At 54.7% G+C, this 27,358-nt stretch overlaps 2 protein-coding genes across 4 annotated transcripts in view; one reads left to right on the forward strand and one right to left on the reverse strand.

Moving 5' to 3' along the window:
• The window catches only part of ABHD12 (abhydrolase domain containing 12, lysophospholipase), a 48,968-nt gene extending 40,667 nt beyond the window's left edge, over positions 1–8,301 (forward strand). For 2 of the 3 annotated variants that reach the window (XM_082306787.1, XM_082306786.1), the window contains exons 7-14: positions 81–126; positions 1,427–1,556; positions 3,086–3,123; positions 3,317–3,396; positions 4,234–4,316; positions 5,049–5,127; positions 5,418–5,545; positions 6,048–8,245. In XM_082306787.1, coding sequence (XP_082162913.1) covers positions 81–126; positions 1,427–1,556; positions 3,086–3,123; positions 3,317–3,396; positions 4,234–4,316; positions 5,049–5,127; positions 5,418–5,545; positions 6,048–6,087 — 624 coding nt within the window. In that variant the 3' untranslated portion in view covers positions 6,088–8,245. Of the gene's footprint in view, positions 1–80; positions 127–1,426; positions 1,557–3,085; positions 3,124–3,316; positions 3,397–4,233; positions 4,317–5,048; positions 5,128–5,417; positions 5,546–6,047 lie in introns of all 3 variants that reach the window. The other variant, XM_082306785.1, reaches the window with a different exon arrangement.
• Positions 8,302–8,470: 169 nt separating this feature from the next.
• PYGB (glycogen phosphorylase B) lies at positions 8,471–26,837 on the reverse strand. Its single transcript, XM_082306784.1, has 20 exons — positions 26,550–26,837; positions 24,113–24,214; positions 22,124–22,202; positions 21,288–21,391; positions 19,712–19,843; positions 17,062–17,173; positions 15,880–15,962; positions 14,863–15,006; positions 14,427–14,519; positions 14,153–14,299; positions 13,851–14,014; positions 13,382–13,496; positions 12,547–12,648; positions 12,262–12,409; positions 11,646–11,704; positions 11,163–11,304; positions 10,623–10,830; positions 10,049–10,183; positions 9,811–9,877; positions 8,471–9,526 (listed from the first exon to the last, which is right to left on the reverse strand). The coding sequence occupies exons 1-20, from the start codon at positions 26,790–26,792 to the stop codon at positions 9,374–9,376; spliced, it is 2,532 nt and encodes an 843-aa protein (XP_082162910.1). The 5' UTR covers positions 26,793–26,837; the 3' UTR covers positions 8,471–9,373.
• Between the last annotated feature and the right edge of the window lie 521 nt (positions 26,838–27,358).

The raw sequence follows: 27,358 nt of genomic DNA on the forward strand, positions 1-27,358 counted from the left end.
CCCTGCACCTTGGCCTGAGGCAAGAGCACGGCTGCTGTGCAAGTCTCTGATGGGTTTCTGCATGTTTCTCTCCCCTCCAGGTTCTCAGCTCCCTTGGGTACCATGTGGTCACGTTTGATTATCGAGGTACGTGGACTTCTTTTATTACGAAACACTTCTAGATGTCTCTTTCTGTAGAAGCAACAAAGAAGTTGCTCTTTGTTTTGCATCTCAGGGGAGCTGTTGTTTTATAAATACTTGCTGCCAGCTAATTAGATATGGTTATTGCTTCTTTTTTTCCTCATGGGTATCCAAAGAACTTCCAGAAATTTCTTTCCAGTGCCTTCCTGTGTAGCACTGCTTCCTGATGTCCAGCTCGGTGGACTCTTGGCTCCTATCTGTTCTCATGCACAGGGCTCATTGATTTGGGAGCTAAGGAGCAGAGGGTGACCCAGGCACATATGCTGTCACAGCATCCAGTTAAGGCGTCCTCCAGGTGCACACCTGGGAACTAGTAGCCTTGCCTAGATGTCGTCTTTTGGATATGATCTAGTGGACTTCCCTGAGGTCACACAAGGAGCTGAACTTGCACTTCTTTTTAAAAGCTGATAGGTGAGATAAGACATGGAGTAAATGATTTGCTAACAATTGGTAATGTCCTCGGCAGAAGCCATGACCATTTTTCAACTTTGTGCCACCAGCAGTCAAGCATCTGCTGCTCTTTTTTTTCCTTCTTAGTATTTAAGCCATGGCTGCAGTGTAATGCCACTGGAGATACAGGAAAGAAATTAATCCATTGCATTTTTGTCAAGAAGACATCTGGGAGAGGTTTATTTGTAGGAGCTTGCCCTGTTTTTCGGTCCTGCTGGCAGCTGCTTCTCTGGCTGCCTGTTAGGTATCAGAAGGGATGTGGGATGCTTGCTGCTTAGCATAAGATGTGTAAACATGCTGCAATAGCGATAGAGCCAAAACAATCGGGAGGGTGGAAAATTGCTTGAGGGCATTGATCGAACAGCATGGACAAACTGATGTTGCAACAGCTTTGTGAAACATGCTTGGTTTTTGACCCTAAGCATCCAATTCTTATGTTGTTAGATACTCTACTTACAAATCGGTTATGTGCGTGCAAAAGCAGCTAAGGTTTGGGAGCTGGGCTGTTGCAGATGGGTAGGTGTAAGAACACAGCGTGGCAGTGTTCGAGATTCAGCTTTTGTTTTTGTTGTTGACTAAACCCACAAAAACTCCTTGGCAGCCAGCAGTTACCTTCTTTAAATGACTGCAGATCAATCAGGGCTCTCAGCCCCAAACTGTAGAGGTGCACAGTGAAATAAACAGAAGCTGTCCCTCTCCCAGGTCCCTTTGCAGTCGCCGATGGGCTGCATGGGAAGAGCTGGCTGCCGTTGCTGGCCAGTTTGTGGGGTTCTCAGAAGGACCATTTGTGTTTCAGGCTGGGGCGATTCAATAGGCAGCCCGTCAGAGAGGGGAATGACCTACGACGCCCTTCATGTCTTCGACTGGATAAAAGCAAGAAGCGGAGACAACCCTGTTTATATATGGGGACACTCCTTGGGCACGGGGTAAGTATCTAATCTCAGTTGGACTTAGTAACTTCTGAAGAACATTAAACACTGCCCTTGGATGAAATAATCCCCAGGCTGGCTTGGCTTGGCTTGGAGTCTGTGGCATAATTGCTGCAGAGTAGCTTTCCCTTTGCACTGTACAGAGTGAGAAGGGCTACAGTGAATGACTGCGCAGGAATTGATCTTGAACCTTCATTGCCCAGAGGGTTACACTGGAAAAAAGACACTTAGAATAACGTAATGCAGATTGACCAAGGGGAGAGAAAGTGGGACTGCACTGATCTCTTCCTGTGGTGAACCTATGCCTATATGTCCTTCAGAGCGGAACATTAGGCTTCTCTGATACTCTAGAAGAGTATCTAGGACCAGCCGTGCGTGCATGTGACTTGCCCTTACAAAACGTTTTCCTCCTGTCCTGGCAAACCTGCCGTGTGTAATCGGTACTCATGCAGATGCCTGCATGACTACACACTGGCCATCTGTGACATTTACGTGGTCATGCCTCGCACGGGGAAGTTCAAAGTGTGAAGAGCCTTTGCCTGCATGTTTTTAACTTTCCTTTCTTGCTTCCTCCTTTTTCACTGCTGTCTGGAGGTGGGTCCTGTTCAGCAGGCAGCATGTGCTCTTACCTCCTTGATTTGCGGAGGAGCAGAAGGCAAACACAAGAGTTACTTTTGAGTTGACATGTGCAGATTAAACTGTTGGAGATCACAACAGCTTGCCTTGTCCAACAAATGTGTTGCTGGGACAAGGAGGTATTTCAGGATAGTGCCTCTTCGTTGCTGTGATACTAAACATCCTGCTTTGTTTGAGACAAGGCAAAGGCTTTTCCTTTGTCTCTTTCTCTAAATTTTTGCCATGTTCAGGATCCCTTTCTGGGTCAGAGCGTGCTCATGACGTTTCCCAATGCACTGCAATCCGAGTGGCCTGGGACTGTGGTCCCCGGCTGAGTTCCCTGGTGACCATAGCCAGCCTGGAGTTTGAGGGTTTTGAAATATGCTGTGCTTGGAGAATTCAGCAACTTTGGAAATATCCCTGTCCTGTTAGGGAGATGCATGCGGGAGACCTTGCTGCTTTCTGACCCAGCTATGGAAACTCCTTGCAGTGTCACCCTGTGACCCTGTGCTCCAGCTGCCTGGAACACAGCACCGCTCTGTCCATACCCCCGCATTCCCCTCTTTCTTGCTCAGCCCTTGTGGTCTGGGCGTAAGAGGCTGTGTCACACAGCTGCAGATATGCTGGGAGCCTGAGAGCCACCTTAAAGGAGGTCCTTCCAAGTGGCTACGTGGTGTGCTGCTTCCTTGGACTTGTTCACTTCATGCAGGCACCTGATGCCATTTGAGACAGTTGGGTATGGGAGACCTGCGGGAACCCAAGTGGCTGTGGGCTGGCTGCCCAGACCTCAGACAGCATGAGGGGTCGGCATTACGGCAGTTGAGTTGTACCTCTGCTGCCTGCTACCCCTGGAGACTGGTGCTTTGCAGAGGGCCTGCGCCACATTAAATGCTCGTTGTTCTTCTTTCCAGGGTCGCAACGAATCTAGTGAGGCGCCTTTGCGAGAGAGGTAAGTCTGGTGGGTGGATGCTCTTCCCACCCAGCCTGGGTTCTGCTGGCGTCCCAGATTTCCGCCTATGTTTGCGGTTGTGACAAGGCTGTCCTTGGCGCACCATGGTGGCAGCTGCTCTCATAAGGCAGACCCTGACCTTGCCTGGCTATCTGAACCCCTGCATTTCAGCACATTGCCTTTGGCTTTTCAGAAACACCCCCGGATGCCCTGATACTGGAATCTCCATTCACCAACATACGGGAGGAGGCGCGAAGTCACCCCTTTTCTGTGGCAAGTACACGGTGGCTCTCACACTAGTGGCATGTAATTGTATGCTTAGAAATTAACCTTCAGAAGTGATGTAGCTGAGCTAACTTCATGACTTGTGGGGCAGCAGTGATATTTATAAGCATCAGGGGTAAAGAGCTGCACTTGGGAACACTCCTGGGAACACTTGAGCAGCTCCTGGGAACACTAGTACAATAAGCAGTACCAGAGCCGTGTGTGGAGCCTGCTTAAAGAAAACAGAAACTGGGATCAGAAAGGGCAGTAAATGTAGGGAGGGGAAGAAAGACTCTGCTTTCAGCAGTGGATAGCCCGTTCTTCTTGTGTTGTAGCTTCTCTGTTGCAGGAGGCTCTTTTGTGGGCTGCAAGCAAAGCGATGGCAAAGCTGGGCTTCTCTTGGTCACTGCCCCGTGCACGTGGCCCCTTTGCGCTTGCGTGGTTTCCCTGGTGAGCTCACTCTGATGCGGCCATGTCTTCCATCCGGCGTGGCTGCGAGTTGGCTCTGAACTGAGCAGACGCCCAGGCTGGGTGTTGGATGCGGCCAGGCTGGTGAGGTGCCCTGGGATAAATCTCTCTTCCAGGAAGGCTTTTGCCAGCAGCAGCGTGATACCTAGAGACCGTGACCGTACAAGCACCCAGAGAGCCTGCTCCTGAGCAGGCTGATAAGATGGGTCTGAAACAGGAGAGGCAAAATAATACTGGTGGAAACATGGACCATCTCACTGCAGAGAGCGCAGCCAGCAGCCAGGGGATGTGACTGGGATGGCAGTAGCCTGCCCTGTTACTGCTATTTGTATAACTGTGCTGCTGGTGCCTGCCACTAACGCAAATTTTTCCTCTCAGATATACAGATACTTCCCTGGGTTTGACTGGTTCTTCCTTGACCCCATCACGACAAGTGGAATTAAATTTGCAAACGATGAGAAGTGAGTTCCCTCTTTGCTGGGGTTTCAGCCATGGCTGCAGTGAGCCATGGCAAGCATCAAGGACGACAGACATCAGACTGCACTCTGCTTTTTCTTTTTTTTTTTTTTTTTTTTTTCTGGTTGGAGCATTATACTTGCTGAAGAGATTACTCTCGCTGCCCTGAGTGCAACACAGCTTTGCACTGTGGAGCTCTTTCTTTTTCAGTTGTTCTTAATAAGGACGGATGTAACAGAGAGCACAGAGACTACTCAGGGATATGCTAATTTGGGCCATGTGTTTTATGCTTTTCAAGTGTATGTTTCACGTTAAACAGTAGCGTTGGGACATTGAAGGTTTGGGAAGATTTCTCTGCTGTGCATTTGCATAAGCCACTCTGTGTGTAATAACATTATCTTTTCACTGAGCCTTTCATTCAATTTCATTTCATTTGTGAGTTTGGTTTCCAGTGCTGAAACCAAACCAGATCTTGTGGGATGATGCTTTGCAGTGGGGTGAGCCACTTTTCTCTGGTCTAAGCAGCAAATAGCTTTTACAAGGATGCCTTTCACTAGTAAATTTTGTGTAGATCAAATGAATGGTGCCCAGATAATAGTGTTTTCAAGATCTGAACTGCAGTTAATGACCCACAGGACATGTTTGTCATTGCGGTTTCCTTGAAAATCCAAGTGTGTTGGTGTTGGAGAGTGATGGGATTGCTCTAAGCCTTTGTGACATTGTTGTCTCTTTTACAGTGTGAAATACATTTCCTGCTCCCTGCTCATCCTTCATGCTGAGGATGACCCGGTGGTACCATTTCATCTGGGAAAGAAGGTATACGCGTGGCTCTGCAAACTGATCTGGTGGGAGGAACTGGTGTGGATAGAATGACACCCAGCCAGGCAAAAAGTCAGCAATAGGAAGGTTTATGTAGAAATGCATAGCCCGAAGGGACTACAAATTCTGTGGTGTTGGAGGTGGCAAATCAATAGGGAAACAGAGCTAGAGCTAGCAAAGCTGGTCAAGCCAGGGCCCATAACCCACCCCTGAGAGGGGTGCTGGTTTGGCAGGGGTAGCTGGTTTGGAGTGACACGTGTCCCTCACCTGCCTCCCCTTGGACTCAGCTTTACAACATCGCTGCGACGTCGCGGAGTTTCCGAGACTACAAGGTGCAGTTTGTTCCATTCCACACAGACCTCGGCTACCGGCACAAGTACATCTACAGGAGTCCAGAGCTACCTCGAATACTGCGGTAACAGCCCAGCTAACTGGGGTCTCCTCTGGCTTGCGGGGGGTACTGGGGCTTGGGGCTTTGCGGCACACTGTGACATGCACCCAGGAGCAAGAGAGATGTGTAACAGGCGCCTGCATTAGGCAGCTCTTCTGAAAACCCCTTTGGTCTCCAGAGTGGGTGAGATACTGGGGCTGGCTTAGCACAAAGGCAGAGCTCTCCACCTCCCTGCAGAGCAGGTTTTGGGAAGGGCAGCCGCAGTAAGCTGGGAGCACTTCTCCTCTCTGGCTCATCTCTGCTGCGAGCTGGGTGCTCTGGAGGAGTTGTTTGCAGAGCAGCTACTTCTGCTTGCCTCTTCTAGTGGGAGCCGCTGATGGGCGAGAGCAAAGCTCAGTGCTGTTCCCTGTAGCTGCACGTGCTCGAGCCCTGGTATTTGCCTGGGGAATGGGAAGACCTGCAGACTGCAGCAAGCACCAGAGTCTATGAGAGCTGAGTGTCACTGCTGTGTCATTTCCTTTCCTAGGGAATTCCTGGGAAAATCTGAACATGAGCATCATCACTGAAGACTGCTGCTTGGCAGCACAGAGATTTTCCTTTCTTTCCTTCCTCTCTTTCCTCCCCCCTCCCTGTGGGTCAGTCTGCCATTCTTCCATCCCTGGCACTAGAGGAGATCAGGGATTCCCACTCTGGTCCTGACGTGTACCCTTGGCAACTCCAGCTCCCGGCATCAGCGTCTGTGATGGTAGAAGAAAGAAGTTGTTGGCTTCTTTTTTGGCGTGGATGGAGGGGTGGTAACAGCCCAGGAGCCAGTACCAAACCGTGAAAAATGTAAGCACAACAAAGCCTGGCCAATCCGGCATGGTACCGCTGAGGACAGACATTCCTAGGACACGTGTGTCATGACCAAGGGTGTTTCTTTCACTTTTAAACACTGCTGCTGTTTTCGGATCATGTAGAGACTCATTTGTAGGCGAATGGCTTTTGCCGTGTCTCCATACCACAGTTGTCTTGCTTGAGTTTGAGGTGTTCTCTTTCTAGGAAATACATGTTTTGCCTTTCCTTTTCGCTAAGTGGCTGTAATTACAAATACATGGAAGATCCAGGTGGTAAGAGATATTTTTATTTAGCTCTTCAGTCACAATATATTACAAGTGTTGGACTAATTGCACACATTTGGAAATAAAATGAAAGACTTTTTTGTTCTTTTTCAAACATCTATTCAATGGAATAGGTTAGTGCCCTTCTATCTTTTCTGTACCCTTTTCCTTCTGAACATCATTTCTGCTCCCATCCCTGCTATCCTCTGTGGAGCTCCTCCCCTTCTTCACATGCACTTCCTATTAGGACTGAAGTGTCTTATGTAGATAAATTGCAAACTTGGGAGTTTAAGCCGGAAAGCGTGAGCTTACTTTTTTGCTTGATCTCCCCCTTCCATGAACAACGTGGGCCCAGGGTGTGGGAATGGATCTCTTCCGTTCTCCCTGTACGCGCCCAGACAGACGTGTGCTCCCTTTGGGTGGGAAGGGCAGGGGTTTTTTCCTCAACTACCTTTTAACTGCTTAGGTCAGGTTTTCCTGTTCCTGGTGGCTACGCTGTTCCGCTGTAGTTAAAAGCAGGCAGCGGTGTGCAGTTCTTGATGCAAAAATAAGTCTGGGGCGTCCCTCCCCTTCTCTCCATCCACCTCCTTTCTGTGCTCTGGGCATCCCAGGCGCTTCCAGTAGCACTCTCAGCCCATCTCACAGCTGTGGTCAGAGCACGTTGTCCAGGAGGCAGAAGTGGAAATGAGCCTCTCCCACGGGGAGAGGTTCGGGGGCTGTCCTTGCCCTGCTTGGGGCTGGAACAGGGGCTGTTTTATGCCACCGACGAGCTCTGCACTGCGACGGGAGAGGGTCATATGCTGACTCTGTGGTGTCTGGCTGGGGACCTGGCCCTGCTCGCCGTTCAGTCTATATAGACAATACCAGGTGCTGTAGGTTTAGTCACTAGTGCTTAGAGTGAATTGTGCTGCCTGAAGGGTCTGGTCAGGGGTGTGCGGCATAGTATAAACTGCTCAGCATGCATCCACGTTATATCTGCAGGCTCATACTAGTTGCAAAGCAGACAGTAGCTTGTTCCTGTACTGAGATTCTTCTGCCATAGCGCGGTTGTCCCTGAGGTTTCTGACCCGTGATACTCATAAGCTAACTGTGCCACTTAAATTATGTTTGATGCACTTGTATTTATTGCACTGACAGAAGAGAAACACTTCCTTGGCTCTGGAGAGTGACGTGCACATTCCAGCTAATATTGCTGCTGGCAGCTGGCTTGGGGCGGAGCGCAGCCTGAGCTGGAGGCTGGCTGCCTGCCTTCCTCCCGTGTGGCAGGGCTGAGGGTCCGGCACCTGAACTGCTGGTGTGGGTGATCCCAACACCGCCGTTCCCGTTAGTAGGCCAGTGATACGCTTGGAAATTTAAACCGAAATGTTTATCTAAAAGTGGTGTAGTTTTAATAAAGGCATTGACTGCTCATCACTTCAGCTTCACCCGTTTTACCTGGCAGTTTTGGGGGCTTTTTGCCCAGTTGGGCAGGTCAGCTGGGTATGGGGCAGGGCTGCAGTAGGGTTGTGCAGGGGACGTGAGCTTGCAACTGGGACTGGGCCCGTCTTTGTGGCTGCTGCCAGCTCTGGGTGAGCGGCTCTCCTGGAGCCCAGTGGGTCTGTGCCTGCAGCCCGGCTGCAGCCAAGGCGCTGCTTCCGCACTGGGGATGGGAGAAATGGGAGCTGCCCGTGGGATTTCACCCCCGTGATGGTGCCAGCACCGTGCCAGCTGCAGGGGACTGCATCCCATGAAGCCACAGCTGAGGAAGGCCAGCATGGCTTCAGGTGTCACGGCCTGAACTTGTTGCAACCTGAACCCACAGGGGTGGAGTAGTCGCAAGTCAGCCCAAAGTCAAACCAGCAAGTGTTCTGGTTGTTTTAATGAGTTGGTGTCACACAGGGGAGTACTGGTGCACTACACAGCGCTACGGGTGTTAAACTCTGACCCCAGCACTGGGAGGGACACACGGAGCAGCAGGACCCAGCTGCAGAGGGACACAAGAGATGTGATGACGTGTTGGCCCCCGGGTAGCACCCAGCGTACAGCTGTGCCTGGCAAGCCAAGAGCCTGCAGGCCCAGCAGGGACGCCCACCCCGCTGGCAGTGGCAGGTACAGCCCTCTCTATGCAGACACGGAGGCTAAAACTCCCCGGAGTGGGTTACTGGGCTTTACTATGGCAAGCTCTGTGGCAAGGAAGTCGCTGATCCCAGTCCGTCTCTCCTCCTTGTGGCAGGCAGCATTTGACATTGGGGCCTGCAGTGGGGCCAGCTGCTTTAACAGCCAGCCCCACCTTCTCTAGGCGTTACTGGGGAAGGGGGGGACCAGAGGGGCAGACGGTGGCCTCTCCCTCCCCTGGCTTTTGGGCTGGCAGACCCAAGGGAGGAGGATGCAAGACACTCTGTGTTGGCTAAACCTGCTTGTGGGACAGGGTCAAGGAGGCCAGGCCAGGCTGCATGCAGGGGGAGAGGGGAGGATTTAGTTGGAAAGCCCTTGTTAAGCATGGAGCACAGCTGTGGAAGACTTATCTGTGGTCATCTCACTAAAAGCACTATGCAGCACATGCAGGCTGGATACATGGGTACAAACACAGGGTCCTTTCTCCTCTCCCCCAGCTCCTGTTCCTCAGTCAGGGCTCCTCCTCAGAGCATCCTTCTACCCCCCTGAGGGAAGGGCCTTGTTTCTGCAGAGCCGAGCCCATCTCACTGGCGGTGAAGTGCAGGTGAGGCCTCCTGGGCTGGGAACCCATCCCGCCTTCCTTCCCTCTGTGCTTGCGTCAATCCCGGGGGAGGTTGGGTGGGGGGATTTTTGTGGCAGATGGCTCCACACCCCAGATCTCCCGGGCGTACTCCATGATGGTCCTGTCACTGGAGAACTTGCCCGAGCATGCAATGTTCCTGATGACTTTCTTAGTCCACTCCCGGGGGTCCTGGGAAGAGGAGAGGCGGTGTCAGCAGTCAGTCCCTCACCCGGCTCCGTCCTGGCTCGCAGCCTTGCAGGGCACCGGCTGTGCACACTTGGCTGGTTTGAAGGCCATGGTGTGGGGCTGTCGAAGCAGCAAAACCCGCCTCACCCTGCCCTGTGCCCCCACGATGTGGTGTCTGTAAGAAGGGCTCCACAGGAGCACCCTCACCCCAGCTCCCCCCAGTCTCCCCGCTGCACTGCCATGGCCAAGGACCCCATCCCTCCCCCTTGGTAGTGGGCGGCTCTTACCATGAACAGCTGGTCCACTTGCCCTTGGCATTTAATGTAGGCCTCGTAGTCGGCAAACACCTTAAACCTGAAACCCAAAGCAGAGTAAGAGGGTTTGCCTGCTGTAGGGTCCCAGCCCAGCAGGACAGGGCAGCACAGACATCTTCCTGCGGGCAGGCAGGACTTAGCCCCCACACGGGGAAGGAGGCCTGGGCGGGCTGAGAGCAGCCCGCCAACGGGGATGCTTGCCAGGACTCACCTGTCGTGGTACATGAGCATGTTCACGACATCCTTGAAGCAACCGGGGTCTCGAGGGGAGAAAAAACCGCTGCTGATCTGGTCGATAGCCTGTCGCAGCTCTGGCAGGCGCTCGTAGTACTCCCGTGCGTTATACCTGCGCCCAGCAGAGACAGGCTGTAGGGACTGATGCTCTCCCCTGGGGCCCAGCACCTGGAGAGCAGGACCCGACCTGTCTGGGGCAGGGAGGGCAGGGAAGGATGTCATATGGCTCCGGCATGAGGGACCTTGTTCCTGGGGCTGTGTCCATCAGAGCACCCTGCTAGTGGCTCCAAGACCAGCCGCAGTGCCTGAAACGCTCTGTGCCCAGGCTCGCGTCCCGTTCACAGTTACTGTGCTCTGGCTGAGCTGCTTGGGCTGCATCCTTGATGGACTGACCAGCCCAGGGTGGAGGTTGCCTCCAGCTCCCTGCTTTTTCCTGCTCCAGAGCTGCCCGGGGAGGAGGGTATCCCTCCCAGAGATCATGGCTCTCCCTGCCAGAGCTGGGACCCCATCTGACAAGCCCTGGCATGCATTGGGCTCTCCCCAGCACCAACCCTTGGCGATCCAGGGCCTCCACGTCCTCCACCCGCATGCCAAAGATGAAGAGGTTTTCTTCGCCTGCTTCCTCAGCCATCTCCACATTGGCCCCATCCATGGTACCAATGGTGAGGGCCCCGTTCACCATGAACTTCATGTTGCCGGTACCTGAGGCCTCCGTGCCGGCTGTGGAGATCTGCTGGGAGAGATCCGCTGCCGGGATCACTGCCGGGTGCAAGAGAGGTAGGAGTTAATCCTTGGCACACTGCAGCTCCCCACAACCTAGGCTCGGGACAGTAAAACAACCCTGGGCATCTGCCTGTGGCCCTGCTGACCTCAACCATAGCCCACACAGCGCGGCTCTGGGGCCAGAGCCAGGCTCAGCCCTGCCGCAGCCCCATGCATGAAGCTGGCCTCCTGCCCTGTGTGGAGCCCTCAGGCCCTTCCTAAGGGAGAGCCAGGTGACCTGCCATGACAGCCGGTCAGGCCAGCCAGTTTCTGGGCTCAGCTGGGACATGCCCAGCTCCTGACATGCGCTTATACAAGACCAGACATACCTTTCTCGGCCAAGGATACCCGGTAATTCTCCAGGAAGATGACCTTGAGCCTGTCCCCCACATAGGGATCGTTGTTGATGACCTCACCGATGGACGTGATGAGTTTGATGATCATCTTGGCCATGTGGTAGCCAGGGGCCGCCTGAAGAAGAGCAGCCCAGAAATGGTGAAGGCTTTTAAGGAAGGGAGAGCATGAGAGGTGCCAGTGCGGGTCCTCACCACAGGGAGAATCTGGGCCTCACCTCTGCTGTTCACATGGATCAGCAAAAACACCCTACTGGGAGGAGAAGTCCTGAGCCACAGGGAAAGAGTGATGGGGCCTTGTTCAGTCTGATTAGTCCATGAAGGTGTTTCCTGAAGAGCCCACCAGCAGACACATGCTGGCTAAACTACAGCGGGCCTGGCAAAGCCACAGAAAGGGGACAGCACCTTCCCCACATCCCCACTGAGCCATGCATGCACCGAGTCTGGAACGCGCGTTACCTTTCCTCCGATCATAATAGTCCTGGGCACAAAGGATTTGGATGGATCGCTTCTGATGCCTGAAAGAGCAGGGCATAACACAACCGAAGTGAAGATAGATAAACTGGACAGAGTTTATTGCGTGCATCAGAGGTGGGCTGGGATTCCAGCCCATGTCACATGGACCCAGCAAACTTGCAGGACCCTGAAGCCCAACCGGACAACTGTGCTGGGCGAAAATGGGCTGCAAAGTCCTCGGAGAACTACTCAAGCCACCACGATGCAGAGCTCCAATGACTTTTCCACCCTTCGGGAACGGGTAGGCGCCCGAAGCATACACTAGGGAGTGGGGTTTTAACCTGCACCAGGTCAGTCCTAACACCTGCAGCACAGGTGTGGGGGTTACCTGGGCCCTGGGACCCAGCTGGGCTGGAGATGTGGGCTGTGAGCTTTTCCTCAGAGCTCTGTGTGACCCTTCAGACATTCTGTATTCCCTCCTGGAGAGAAGCCCTTCATGACAGGAGGGCAGAGCTGGGCTCGGGAGTCCTTGGCCACCAGCTGGCATACTTTTACACTGGAACCCTGGCAGTGAGAGCTGGGGGGACACCCCTTGCCTACCAGCCTCGGCAGGACTTACGGTTGTAGAGGGTGATAGCATGCAGGCAGTTCAGCAGTTGCCGCTTGTACTCATGGATTCGCTTGACCTGAACATCGAACATGGACGAAGGGTTGATCTTGACCTTGTACTGCTCCTCCAAGTAGGCTGCAAACTTCAGCTTGTTTTCCTGGCAAGAAAATCTGATGAGGAAGAGGCATGGTTTCCCAGGCCTTGCATCAGAAGTGAGCATTTGCTGCTGGGATGTTCCTGGGAGCATGGTGCCTTTAGCCTTCTTCCCCCCACCCCACCTCCAGTGCACATTACCTGTTTGACTTTCGCCACATCCCTGATAAAAGTCTCGTTATTGATGAAATCCAGTAGCTTCTTCAGCTGGCTCAGATCTGTGATAAAGCCTTCCCCGATTTTCTAAAAGAACAAACCAAGTGAGGGGTGTCCCACCTGTGAGACACCTCACCCAGTCCACAACTTCCCCAACGGAGATGCCACAGTCCCACTGGGAATTGGAAGAGGCACTCTGGCCAGGAAAAGGGGCACAGTTTCTTATGGCGAGGTTGCTTCTCCCTGTCATCAGGGAGCCCACAGGTACAGGGGAAACAGGGCACTTGCAAAAACCAGACAAGTGCCTCTCTCTCAAGGAGCTTTAGAGGGAGGATGTGTGCACATGTACCAGCGCCTCCTGGCAGCTGGAGAAACCGACGGGCAGAACATAAAGATACATTTAATTGCAGGACATTACTCAGCTATGGCATGTCGCAGTGTGATGCAAAAACCTGTGCTAAAGGGCCTGGTAAACAAAGGAGACAGAACTGGGGCGGGAGCTCCTTTGTGCCTGTGAAGCTGAATGCTTTTGCAGACACCCCATTTCACACACCATGGTACTGCGTGACGGGTTGCGTGTAGCCACTGCGAGGGCAGGGAATCAGATCCAAATTTCTGCAACTTTTTTGGCCAACTCTTCATCACCAACTTTAAAGCCCAGCCAATCTCACACCCACATGTGCAACAGGCGCGCTCCTCCCAGGCTGTCCTCACTGACACCCGCCAGGCGTTAGCCTCAGGTCTGATCAGACCACACGAAGAGGTGATGAGAGGCCAACGGATCACGCTCAGCCCCTCACTTCAGATGCTTGTGACTCACCTCAGCAATAACATCGGCCAGTCCCGGGTTGCACAGCAGGAGCCAGCGCCTCGGCGTGATCCCGTTTGTCTTGTTCTGAAACTTTTCCGGGTCCAGCTCATAGAAATCCTTGAACCTGGAACACCAGGGAGCTCTGAACCACCCGCTACCATCCACAGCTTCAGCTGGGCCCCCACTGTATGTGCTCCCGACTCAGGGCAGTCTCTGCAGATCTCCCTGTAACAAGCGTGAACTCTCTCTGCTGCCTCTCATCCCCCTCCTCGGCCGCAATGCCAGGGGTTTCACCAGCTCCAAAAGCAGATGGGTTAGACCTTGCATACACGCGAATGAAGAGTCTCCCCAGCCTGCCATGCCCAGCAGGGCAGCCAAAGCAGACCCTGACACCTGATGGCTCCAGCTAGCCCCCCAGGCTTGCAAGCAAAGCCCAGCGAGTGGAGAGGGTGCGTGCCTTGGGTGTCCCCCAACTCACACGGAGTTCTTCACGATGTCAGAGTGGATGCGGGCCACGCCGTTGACCGCATGGGAGCCAATCACGCAGAGGTGTGCCATGTTAATACGTTTGCAGTCTCCTTCCTCGATCACCGACATCCTCCGGAGACGGTCGATGTCCCCTGGGTAGAGAGCTGCCACCCGCTGCAGGCAGGCAGGCAGGTAGGCAGAAAGAGGAACATTAGCGACCCAGCCATAGGACCTAGGAACATTCCCATCCTAAAGGCAGCCAGATCAAGACCCCCAGAGTTCCCACAGCCTGTGACCAGCCCAGTCCCTTACGTCCAGATGCATTTGGTTGAGGGCGTAAATGATCTCTAGGTGACGTGGCAGCAGTTTTTCAAACATGGAGACGGGCCAGCGCTCCAGGGCTTCAGGCAGTACAGTGTGGTTGGTGTAGGCGCAGGTCCGTTTCGTGATCTCCCAGGCCTGCGTTACAGACAGCAGGTTAACGCGTGCGTACCCAGGCCAGGAGGGGAAAGGAAACCCTGTGCAAGAACAGGACAGCAGCTCTTTCCCCTGCAAGGTTCGGCATGGACCTCCCAGCTCCGCTTACCTTGTCCCATTCCACCTTCTCCACATCCACCAGGATCCGCATGAGCTCTGGGATGGACAGGGCAGGGTGGGTGTCATTTAGCTGAATAGCCACCTGCAACACAGACATGCTGGGCTCAGATCCGGCAGTGATAGGACTGGGACAGCGTCCCACACGCATGGGGTTGGGGTGAGGGTCAGCCCCAAGCCTCTTCTCATGGCACACACCCCAGAAACAGACAGAGTCCCCAGGAATGGAGCTATTCAACCTTTGCAAGTTTTGCTCCAAATTGCAAATTTTTCCCTGGGAAAATAAGCCCAGCGATCACCTGTTTTCCAACCCAAATTGCCAGGGTCTTTGTATACATGCCCCCACTTGGTCCTGAGCATCCTGTTCGCCCTCATGATAGGCAGGTCTGGCTGAAACGCCCCTAGGCCCTCTCTGCCCACAAACTCACCTTGTCTGGGAAGGTTTCAAAGCATGTTCTCACAGGGTCTCGACAGCCAAATTTGGAGGACTTAAAGCGGCGGATGATGTCTTGGAGGGTAGCAGCTACCACAAAGTATTCCTGTTTCAGCCGCAGCTCCTTGCCTTCGAAGAACTGCAAGTGGGGGGACCACAACTGTCAGTGCTGCAGCTGCCACCCCCAGCTGTCAGCCAAACCCCTGGAGATGCTCCTGTCCACTCTGACGGGCTTCCCAACAGGCCTCACAGGTTCAGCACCTCATCAGGGCAAATGTGGATGTTTCTCATACTGCCTCTGATGGGGCAGCAGCTGTAGGGACTGACAAGGGGCTCAGCATCCCAAACAGCTGCCTCCAGAGGGCAACAGAACCTGCCACATCCATGCTACTCCTACAGAGCAAGCGCAGCTCCCTCCCTCACTGCAAGACCCTCGGCAGGGTTTTTGGACCAAGGATTTTGGACTCCCTGCGATAGCCAGAAGCCAGTGTCTCTGGACACACCAGCTGCCTCCCATCCACACTACACTTCACACTGGTCTATTTTAAAACACCAGCAGGAATGAGAGGGTGGGTGTGAAGTGCAGGTGAGCTTTTCCAGCACAGATGCTAATCCGTGACTAGATAGTGAGGGCTCTTCCCTTTTGGATCCAGTGCCCAGTGAGCGCATGGCCTGGGACAGTCCCTGCAGTGAGAAATCCCTTGAACTGGGGATGGAAGCGAGTCCCCCTTCATGGCTGCCTCTGAAATGACACCTTACTTTTGCAAAGGGTAAGCCACGTAAATTGGCAACTGCCTTGAATTTGAAGGAGTAATATGCCTTCCCCTCCGGAGCCAGCAAAGCTGTGTCTGTTCACCAAGAATTATGGAGTCAACCTACGGCATTAAAAATCCTCGAACCAGAACAATAAACATCAGGTGGTCATGACCTTCCAGTGCTTGCAAACAAGGTGATACAACTACAGGGAGGATGATCCTGAGCAGCAGGGAAGAGAGGCAAGAGAGTCACTCACGTTGTCATTTGGGTACAGGACTCTGGAAATGTTTTCTGCCAGGTTTCTGTCCAACACCGCCTCGATATAGTCACCCACGTTGACTGCAGCAAGAGAGAAATACACACAGCACTGCAGCAGCTGTAGAGATTCAGGCAGGTCCCTGACACCGCGCTTTTCCCCTCTTCTCTTGTAGAGAGATTTGTAACAGGAACATTCAGGCTGGTATTAATGAGATATGAATGGGAACGTACATGTGTGAGAGGCATCAGCGAGACAGGAGGAGATGGGATAAGACAAAGGCACATCTCCATGCAGTTTCTCAAGACACACATACCAGGAAGGACAGACAGAAACTGAAAACAGATAGCAGCCAGAGAAGGCAAAAAAAGGAAGTGAGTGACCAGCCATCTTGCTTAAGGACTAAGGAGAAATGGGGCAGGGCAAAGAAGCACAAAGACCACAATCACACTCAACTCCTAAAGTGTACAAAAGGCTCATCCGAAGCCCAGCTCGCAGCTGCCAATCAAGAATAGAGGAGACATTATAAGGACTCGAGAGCCATCACTCCTTGTCCCACACAAGTTCTCCTGGCAGGGCTGCTTGGACACACGCATCTCTGTGCTTGCCAGTATGGAAGAATAAATCAAACCAGTCTAGTCTGAAACCTTCCCCTTCTGTAACAGCCTAGCACCGACATTTGGTATGTTAGCTGCCCTGTATCTGCTCTTCAGCACTACAATTAGAGCCTGAAAAATGCACTAGAGAGGTCACACATAGACCCAAAGGAAACCAACAGTAAGGTGGGCTGTGCTGCTCTTTTCCTTCAGCACTACGGGATGCTACCGCACAGAAATGACCCTCGGTGGCAAGTGTGGGTTTGCAGCTCATTTGGTGATGTGGGGAATGCAGTGGCAGGTGGTCTGTCACTTGGGAAAGGCATAGGGCAGGTTTTGAGAGCATGATAAGCGTGATGGGGATGGAAGGAGGATGGGTGGGTGTCCTGGGGCAGAGCCTGAGGGCTCTGGAAGTGGCTGGAGGTAGTGTGATCCATGGATGCGCACACAGTGCTGTGTTTTGGAGGTAGCCAGGAGGCATGGATAAAGCAGGCCAGACGGGGAGTGCTGTGCCAGGTGCTATGCACACAGGAACAACCGTGTCCCAGACTGGCCAGAAGAGAGGCAGTGGAGGGATAGCACTTACACTCTTGGAGGTTGAAGTCATTGGGCGCTTTTGCAGACCACAGCCTCATGGTGTTTACAGTGTTGTTCTTGTATCCCGGCACTGGCGTGTCGTAAGGCATAGCAAGGACAACCTGCAAAAGGACAGTATTCCCCCCTGATTAGCAGCACGGTGGCCTCAGAGAAGGTGGGAAAGTGGCTGAAACCTCTGCAGGAAGAATCCAGAGGACACAGACAAATCCTGGCTGTGGTAAGAATCTCACCTCACTAAAACGTACCTACTGAGCTTCACAGACTTCCCTGCTATCACGGGCACTTCCAGCGCCCACTGGCAAAGTGTTAATAGGAGAAGCAGAGCTGTTTGGAGCTTTACTGACAAACTGGAGTTACAGGCCCATTGATGAAATGTAAAAGAGAGTTGCAAGCAACCTGCTGACCTTCCTATACCAACTAGCATACCTATTAGTTATTCACCAGAGCACTGCAAGCATCCTCAGCTGGCCACTGCGATTCTGTCTGTGCTGGGGTAGGACCAGGGCAGCTGGGACCTTTGTGTTTCCATCTGGGATAAAATCCACAGCCTGAATCCTGCTCGTTAGCCTTCTGCAGCCTGCCAGGACCAAACCCTAGCACCGCAGCACCATTCCCAGAGCAATTCACCCAATGTTCAAGGTTTGTTGAACCTGCCTGGGTAAATCCACTGAGATCTCCAGCACTCAAACTGAACAGGAGTGCGAAACTATTAGCACAGTCTACAGATGTAGATGCTTAAGCATCCGGATGCTGCACACGTGGCTACAGGGTGTAACACTGGGGCTCCCAGCTCAGATGACACTAGCCAGGCAAGGCATGAGTGTGCTTCCAAGTTTGTGTGCTCCAGCTCACTGCTGTGCCAAAATCTGCATGCCTCCAGACCTGCTGAGCAGCAAGGCACCCTGACCTCAGCCTGGAACAAAGAGGCTGAGGGCTTATGCCAGCAGAGCTGAATGGTGCTTGCAGAGCAAGGCCCTGATCCTGCAGCGCCTGGGCCACCTCTCTGACACTGGTGAAAGGAGCCAGCATCCTCCTGAACAAGTCAGTGTGTATTGGCATGACAGCCCGGCAGCCAGAGGCTGTCCCCAAGCAAAGATGTGAGAGGCAGCAGAGAACTGAAGGAGCTGTGCTCACAGGGCAGGGAAAACCCAGGCAGATCAGCATGCTGGCCCTGAACAGCCTCTTCGTGCTGGCGTCAGCAGCACCTCCCCTCTGGGGAGAATCAGCAAGAGCTCAGGCTCTCAAAGCTGCTATTACCAGCTCCGAACATGGAAGCAGGCAGAAAGCCTGCCCGAGCCACGGGACTGGGAGACACATCACATGCACTGAGCGATGCTATATTTGGAGACTGCATCTTTGGCTTTTTTGAGTGTTTCCAGCTTGTTCTGAAAATTCATCTCCTTGTAGGAAGCAGTGTTTCCACTGCACTGCTTGGGATCCCTGAAACCCCAGACTACCGCTGGGGTCAGAAGACAAGCACACTGAAGGGCAATGGCACTTGGTCCCTAAGTGGATGTCTGCTTCCCCAGAGAGCTCTGGCACGGTGCCTCCATGCTGTCCACGGAGCTGTGGTGTTGAACTCCTGCACTGTGTGTCCTCGGAATGGCCTAGGTCACTGCACTGCCTTCGACAACCACGGTCCCTGGAAAAGGACCTAGTTTATGTCTCCTCTGAGCGGGCCCAGGCAACTCTGCAACTGAGCTTCAGCTCTCGGTGCTGAAGAGAATGGCTTGGCTTTATGACTGTGCGCTCCTCAGATGGACAGAGCTGGCTCATCAGGCTGAGAGACCCTTGAACATCATGGGAACAAGGCTAGGTCATGTCCCTGAACCCCAGAGAAATTCATAGTCCTTCCTTCCTCCATCCTGGGCAGTGCTTAGACAGGAGAGGCTGAAACATCTTCAATCCTCTTAATAAATCTGTGCCTCTTTAAAGCTTGCCTTCCTCCGCTGTAAGACTGGAATGCATTTACAACACAGCAGCCTGTGCTCTGAGCAGGCACGTGCTCCTGAAGCACAGCATCACCTCCCCAGCTGTGGGAGACTGAAGAAGCGTTTGCTCTCCACGATACCACAAAACAAGGCCTCCAGGGTGGAGACTTGAAACCATGCCTCCAGCCTCCCCTGACAGCACTCTACCCATCAGGCTGGTCTGGGAAAGAGGAACTTGCTCTGATCACGGGAGTTAAACACCCACAGGATTGCTCCATGGCTGCCCCACGAGATGAATCTCCACCCACAGCAGCAGCACCAGAACCACCTGCAAAACCACTGAGTTTGAGTGAGCGGTAGCCAGGAGCAGTGCAGAAGGAGCCTAGCACAGCTGCCAGGGATAGAGTCCTCCTCCGACATAAATCCATGCAAGACTGTGGGGCTTCACCCTGGAGATCAGTAGAGGAGGCCCCAGCTGATCTGAAGTTACAGCTGTGACTGAATATCATCCCTCTTTTTCCTCAAATCCTGCTGCAGCCGTAAGCCAACAAAGTCACCTTTGTAATTGCAAGGGTAGCAGAGAGAGTTTTGCCAGACTGTGAGAGAAGCAAAGTCTGACCACCTCAGGCAGCCCGGGGACAGACTCTCCCCCTCCACACTACCCTGGCCCGTCTTCCCCCAGCCCAGCACTGAGGGACGTGCTGGTACCTGGGTGTCGATCCACTTCACGCCCTCAGGGGTGTGATCCACGCGGCCGTAGAAGTGCACGGGGAGCATGTACTCCGGGCGAGCTTTCTCCCAGGGATTGCCGTAGCGTAGCCAGTCATCGGCCTCCTCCACCTGCAAGAGGCAAACGGGGTTCAAGCAATGGCTTGTGTCTCCACGTGAAGGCTAAACTAGGCTCCCTGAAGGGAGGCCAGTTTAAAAGCAAAGCTTTAGGAAGCTGGCTTTAAAAATGGATATGCAGAGGCCTCTAGAGGACAGCTGGGCTTTTCAAAATGTGGAAGACTACATCCCAGCTAGTATAAATAAATGAGCCTCAATGGGCTTTGCAGAGCTGTACAGGTTTAAACCATCCAAACTGCACAGACTGCTGCACTCAGGCTGTCTCGAGGCCTTTACATCCAGTTTGACCGTGATAGTGGGATATGTGGGATGTGGTTCCCTAGAAGCCCATCGGTGCTGTTCCTGGCCACAAACCACCACTGTAACCCAGGTCTTGCTAACTGCTCTGCCCTCTGCCAGAGAGGATTTCTCCTCTCTCTGCTCATAACAGCACCAACGGGAGTGAAGTGAACTCAGCAGAGCCACCAAGGCTGATGTGCACCAGAACCAGAGGGGCTGAGGCACTTGGAGAGATGCTCTGTGCCTGCAGGCATTTCTCTGCCAGGTGGGGGGCAGGTCTGAGCCACAACCCAGCATCACCACCACCCCTACACAGTGGATGCTTTTTCCCCTGTTATCACCATTTATAGGGCCTAGCATTGCAGCTTCTTTGTGGGGAAGGAGGAAAAAACAACCCACAAACCTCTCACCCTCCCTGACTTATGGAGAGCTATTTTAAGGGGAAAAAAGGTCCTTTATGCTCAGAAGCAAGGCAAGTCTCCTAACGGAAATCGTTTCCAGATATACACTAGGGAAAACTGCCAGCTGGGACAGTTTTTTAGCCTATTTTTACTTGCAAAATATTATGATCCTTAATGCTACAGGAGAGTCCCTGTTTAAGCCCCTGCTGTCAGTCTCCCAGGGAACCCGCAGGAGCAGCAGCACCCCGGGCACTTGCACACGTTCCATCAAATTCAAATTCATCCTCCACCAGACCCCTTCATGAGGTGCTTAGCCACATCTCCACCCTTAGCCTGACTCCTTGCCCACTCACTGCCAGCCTGGATGGGACTCCCGGGTTGTCGCAGCTGTGCTGCGGAGCTCCAGGCAGGGAGACCTCTGGTCCCAGCCATGCCCTGCGGGCTCAGCTCCAACACCATCTTGCCGGGTTGATGATGCGAGGATGAGCTCGCACGTGTCCCTGGGTGAGCACCTCCCGCACATGCACCCCACCGCCCTCATCGCTTCTCTTTGCTCAGGCGGTCAGAGCCCTAGGGTCAGCACAAGTGGTAGGAAGTGGCAGCCCATTTGGCACCAGGGGATGGGCTCAAACGCCCAGTTTAGGAACAGCTCAAGGCACCACAGTGCTGTTTGTGTGGCCAGGCTTTGTCCGCAGGCAGAGGTGGCCACCACAGCATGAAACAGAAGGAGAAAGGGTGACTTGAGTTTGCCAACGTACCTGCCAGCCGTCAACAATCTTCTGATTGAAGATACCGAACTCATAGCGGATGCCGTAACCGTACGCTGCCAGCCCCAGCGTGGCCATGGAGTCCAGGAAGCAAGCTGGAAGAGCAGAGCATGGTCACGCTGCAAGGAACCTCACCCCTCGCTCTCCGCACCTGCTGCGACATGCTGTGCACGGGGGTGAGGAGCTGCCACAACCAATGCCGCTGGAAACATTTATTACTCAGATGAAATCCACATGCAGAAGGGACAGAAGGGGACAGCCTGCAGCAGGACCCCATGCACGTCCTGCCGAGCCACCATGAACAAACAAAAGTTTTTGGTGACAAGGACAGGTCACCAAAAACCTAAATCCAGCCTTGTCGCAGTGAGAGCTCTTCTAAACTTCTGGTAAAGATCAGCCCCGGCATTTCCTCCACATTGGGGAGCTCTCATCTCCAGCAGTCCCGTGGGACAGGCAGACTAAAATAGCAGCCAGCAATCTGCCTACATGAGAGCTGCTTGGGAGCCTCCGAAAAGTGAGAGAATTCACAGGGAGGTGAGGAGAAAGGCTCCAGACAGCCTCTTTCAGCCACAGCCCTGCCTGCTGTGCTGCAAACTACACAACTACATCTCCTGGATGCTCTCACTGGAGAGGGGTCTCGTTTCTGGCCAGCCAGGAGCGGGCAGGAGGGTACCGCACTGCTGAAGGGCTGCGGGGTGGATGCGGGCTGAGGCCTGTGTGCTGTCCCGCTGCGGTGCCAGCAGCGAGGGTGTGACAGCCTCCAGCTGGGCCACCCTCGGTCCCCGTGTACTCTGCGTGAGGAGGGGGCTCCCCTCTCCCCGCATTACCTGCCAGGCGGCCCAGGCCTCCGTTTCCCAGCCCGGCATCTTCTTCGATTTCTTCCAGCTCCTCCAAGTCCAAACCCAGCTATTGGGGAAAGAGGCACAGCAGAACACGTCACCACCCAAAGCTCACGCCCTGAGGCTGCTCTCTGAGGAGGGCAAACACAGATGCCAAAACAACCCACAGCATGGGAAATTAAACCCACAGGGGTCTCTGCATCCCCCCACCCTCCCCTCCCCACAAAGCATCTCACCAGCCTCTGGTTCCTGGGCAGCCCAATTAATTGGAAGACAATTTAGCTCATCATCAAACGTCACTTTCCCATGAACTAGGTTTCCTTAGAGACCTCAAACAAAAGACTTGTCTCCTGGCAGCCCTCAGGCCAGGAGGCCCTTCCACCAAACTCGCCGTTGGAGACAGGATGGCGAAAGGCCAAGCCGGCACGCAAGGGACCGCTGAGTCCTGCCCAGGTACGTGCGCCGCCCCTCTGCTCGCACCCGCCCGGTCCTTGAGGAAGGGCACGACCACGCTGGCAGCTGGTTACTGCAGTGTTCGCGGTTACACTCCGTGCTGTCCCGCCTCCTGCCCAGCCTGCCGCCGAGCTCCTTGGCCAGAGTCCATGGCTGGAAGTGGTTGTCTCCTCTGCTGCATCTCTCAGGCCATTTGTTCTCCAGCCTGGGGCCTGCTGCTGGATGAAGGCTAAGCGTGCCAGCAGCAAGGACTCTCCAGGAGTCAAGAGGTGCTGCCTCTCAGAGGGCACCAGTATCTCACCTTGGTGCCAGGGGGGACAGCGGGGAGTCAGGCCGACGCCATGGCTGCTCCCCAAACCGCTCTCCCAGCGCTTCAGTGGTCTGCAACCACAAGCTGGGAAAGCCTCATGCACGGTGTGATGTGGGTCACAAAAACCAAGGAGAATTCTCTCAGTGACAGAGCCATGCTGGACACGAGACAGCCCATCCCAGCTGGCCACTGGCCATGACAAGCTCCACACGTTGGAGGCTACAGCGAGGGAAGCCTCCGCTCGCACATCAGGCCAAATCAGCACATGGAAAATCCCTTGCAAAAGGACTTGAGGATCCTCCCTGAAAAAAAAAACAGCCTGGCGTCCGAGGCACGATACCTCAGAGAGGAAACGTGTCGGGTGCCTCCCTGGAAATCCCTTCCCATCCTTTGGCAGGGAAAGTGCTCGCCAGGACATTTTGTCAGCAATCGTAGCACCTCATTTTGAGAGACCGTGACAGAGCCCAACTTCTGCTAGAAAGCGTAACGTGGATCAGTCTGGTGTGGCAGGGGGAGAAAGGAGGGGGGAGAATAAACCTTTTGGGTGAGAAAGCCCAAAAACTCATACTCTGTCAAAAAGGTCACTGCCCTGCTGCAGAGGTGGCTGCAAGCCGAAGTAACCATGGCCTTGCATTTGTGATTGCCTTGGCAACACAAAACACTCAGCCGTGTTTTTTCCAGTTTGAACTCATCCAATGACATTTTAGTTCAAGCAAACGATTTCCCCCCTTTCTTCCTTCCCACTTTTATCTGGCAGCGCTGCTGTGGTGCCTTGTGCATGTATGAACTGTAATTTGGTGTTTTGGTGCTCCAGTTTCCCCTTCTGGCCCAGCCTCCCCCATTAGACTACCTCTCCCGTGATGAGCCATCATCTCTCCTAGTAATGGAAAGCTATTCGCAGCCTGGGAGTCCCTAGTCTTTTGGGATACTGGGTGTTGCCTTCTGGATACTCTTCTGAATTTTCCCAGCCACAACAGGAAAACGGTAGTTTGAAAAAACTCCGTTTTTTCATACTCCAACTCTGAAGGAACCCCAAGGTCCCCCATGGTCTTCTCTAGGGGATGAAAAACACTAACAGAGAGCCAAGCCTTGCTTCGTTTAGTCAAAATAACACATTCTTAGGAGGAAGCCCTGAGAAATAAAGATACCCAGCCCTCCGTGTGGAAAAGCTCGGCCAGTTCCTCAGGGGGACCCCAGTACCCTCAAGACATCACCTGGTAAATGGCTTCATCGCAAGCATTCTGCAGGCCCAGGTTCACCATGGTGTTCTGCAGAGTGCGGCCCATGTAGAACTCCAGGGACAGGTAGTAAATGCGCTGGGGAGGCAAAGCAAGATGCTTACACACGGCACAGCACTTCGCTTTCACCAGTTGCTTAAAATTAAGAGCAGACCCAAGCGCTTTCCAGAGTAGGAACGTCTTCCCAAACCGGCTCTTGGCGCCTGTTCCTGAACACCACGCACCGCCGTTTGTTTTTCAGAAGGATCTCGCGCGGGATGCAAGCCAACCCTCCACCGCGTGTCTCCCTGCCAACAGCCTTCTATAGAAAAATCTCGTCGCCTGTTAAGTGTTTCCCTAATTAACTTAGGGCAAGAACTATCTAGGATGCTGAATGGTATATTTATACACCATCAAGCTCAGCTGAGGTGATGCTTATGCTGGGCTTTTAAAGTTTTCCCATGCTGAGCTGAAGCTGAACCAGAGCCTGCTGAAAGCCGGAGCGAGCCCCCCGCCCCGTGCAGGCTGGCCGGGCTCAGGGCCAGGCCCCTTCCTGCTCGCGGTTCTCCAGCGCTCCCATCGCATGGGTCCTCCTGTCCTCCCCACGCCGAGTTTCACACGCACGTTTCACCCTGTTGAACAAACAAACTGTTCCACGGGTGGCAGGGTTCCCGGCACAACAGGCTGCTCTGCGGTGACCTTCCAAGTTTCGGAGGAGCCGTGCCTGTGCTGCGAATGCTAATGAAAGCCTGCTTGTAGGATGAGAAGCAGGCTGTGCAAACTTTTGCCCTCACTCAGATTTACTGCTATAGATATTTTTATAAATAAACAGGAATTTTTAACAGAGTAATAGCCTGACTTTAAGCTGTGCTTCCCCTTGAAGCTCTTTCCTTTGTAGCTGGGATCTTTCCCTGCTAAGCAGCAGGATTACCCGCTCTGCCACCTCTGCTGGGAGTCTGAAAGTGCCCATCTGTTCCTTGGGGCGCATCAGAAAGACTGAAAACATCGCACGGTTGCATAAATACTCTGCTCCTTTCAGTCTCCCGCAGGGATGTGTTTCTAGTGAAAATCTAAGCGCAGGGGACAGTAAGCAAACCCACTCCAAGCTCCTCTTAGCCTTTACGGGATCTGTGCAATCCCTTCGGTCAGTGCAGCAATACGGATCAGAGCGCATTTGTGTGAGTAAGGATAAAAGGGAGAGCTCCACGCACCGGCCTGACTCCCAGTGCATGTGCAGCCGTACCGGCGTGAAAGTGCAGTTTGTTTCTCATGTCAAGGCAATATTCATAACCCCAAGAAAAGAGCTGACTTGGGGAGGCAGCTGCCTGCACACTGGGAAGGTATGTGCCTTTTCTAGTACACACCTGCCCTCTGGGGCTCTCCAGGTAAGTGCTGGATCGGGTCTTAATTCAAAAGGATTAAGGCTGAATCATGTCCTGCAGCCCCCCTGACATCTTCAGCATCACCGTCCTGACTTGACAAGTGGGGAGGAGAGGAGGGAGCAGGCCGAGTCCCCTGGGAATCACCAGTTCCCCGGGGTTTGGTGACCTGGGAGAGCTTCCCTGGTTTGCACAAGGCAAGAAACTCCTCTCCAGCCTCAAAGCCGAGCTGCCCACGGGCTCTGCAGGAGCGAAGCCAGGACGCGGCTGTGCTGAGGCATGTGCTGAGACCTGGAGGTGACGATGCCCACAGGGGACACCGCCGCGGTGGTGCGAGGGCAGGACATGGCCGCGGTGAAGCGTGCAGAGGAGCTGGCAGCAGCGAGGCCCGTGTGAGGACATGCTTGCAGGGGGGTCGCAGGGGACATGGCTGCAGCAAGGCTCGTGGGGACGGGGCTGCAAAGAAGCTTGTGGGGACACGGCCATGGCGAACTGTGTGAGGGACGTGGCCGTGGCGATGCCCTTGGGGACACAGCCACGGCAAGATGTGTGTGAGGGACATGGCGGGGGCAAGGCCCACGGGGACACAACCACAGTGAGCTGTGTGCGAGGGACACGGCCACGGCGATGCCCACGGGGACACGGCGAGGTGCACAAGGGCCATGGCAAGGTGCGCACAAGGTACGTGGCCACGGCGATGCCCACGGGGACACAGCACCTGCGAGGGACGCCCACGGGGAAGAAGCCACGGTGAGGTGCACGAGGGACAGGGCCGCGGCAAGCGGCCACAGCTGTGGGGATGCCCAGGGGGGACGCGGCTGTGGGGATGCCCAGGGGCCACCTCCGAGGTGACACCCATCAGGGGGATGCGGTGACACCCGTCAGGGGGATGTGGAGACACCCGTCAGGGGGACGCGGTGACACCCGTCAGGGGGACGCGGTGACACCCGCGGGGCCGACGGGGAAGGCGCAGCCGCCGCTCCCCCGTCCCCCATCCCCGTCCCCCGCCCCGGGGCCCGGCTTCCCGCCGCGGCTTCGGGGGGCTCGGGGCTCACCTTGGGGTCCCGCTCGTAGTAGTGCTGCTGGGTGCGGATCCAGCGCCCCACCAGGTGGTCGCGGACCGTGTGGGCCAGGGCGAAGTAGTAGTCGCGGGGGGTGGCGACGTTGCGGTCCTTGACCAGGGTGAAGTGGAGGTGGCGGTTGAAGCTCTTCCGCACCTCCGCCACGTCCCCCAGCCCCGCGATGCCCCGCACGCTGATCTGCTTCCGCCGCTCCCCGTCGCTCAGCGGCGCCGCCATCCCGCCGCCGCCGCCGCCCGACCGGCTCCGCCGCTGGCTCGGGCTCTGCCGCAACCGGGGCCGGGGCCGCCGCGCCTGCGCCTCCGCCTCCGCCGCCCGTGACGAGGCGGGGCCCCGCAAGGCTGGCGCCCGGCCCGGCCCCCGGTGAGGGGAGCGGCCGCCCGCCCCTGGCCGGCCCCACAGCGCCGGGGCGGGCCGCCACACGGCCGCGGGGGGGAGGCAGCGGGGGCTGCCGCCACCCTGTCGCCTGTCCCGGGACCGGGGTGGCGGGCTGATGGGGAGCGGGCGGGCCTGTGGGGACGGGGATAGCGTGTGGGGCTGGGATGGTGTGAGGGGAGGGGAATGGCTTGAGGGGACAGGGATGGCTTGAGGGGACAGGGATGGCGTGTGGGGCTGGGATGGTGTGAGGGGACAGGGAATGGCTTGAGGGGACAGGGACGGCATGTGGGGCTGGGATGGTGTGAGGGGAGGGGAATGGCTTGAGGGGACAGGGATGGCTTAAGGGGACAGGGATGGCATGTGGGGCTGGGATGGCGTGAGGGGACGGGGATATGGGGACGGCATCT

This window comes from Platalea leucorodia (genome assembly GCF_965183815.1).
Source record: "Platalea leucorodia genome assembly, chromosome: 3".
NCBI classification, from domain to species: domain Eukaryota; kingdom Metazoa; phylum Chordata; class Aves; order Pelecaniformes; family Threskiornithidae; genus Platalea; species Platalea leucorodia.

Excerpts from the sequence above, each read along its gene's own strand:
- PYGB (XM_082306784.1), bottom strand. The coding sequence starts at position 26,792 with ATGGCGGCGCCGCTGAGCGACGGGGAGCGGCGGAAGCAGATCAGCGTG. Across the intron at positions 15,007-15,879 it reads TCCTGTACCCAAATGACAAC|TTCTTCGAAGGCAAGGAGCT; the intron begins GTGAGTGACTCT and ends CCCCACTTGCAG. Across the intron at positions 10,184-10,622 it reads GAGGCCCTGGATCGCCAAGG|GTATAACGCACGGGAGTACT; the intron begins GTTGGTGCTGGG and ends TGCTGGGCGCAG.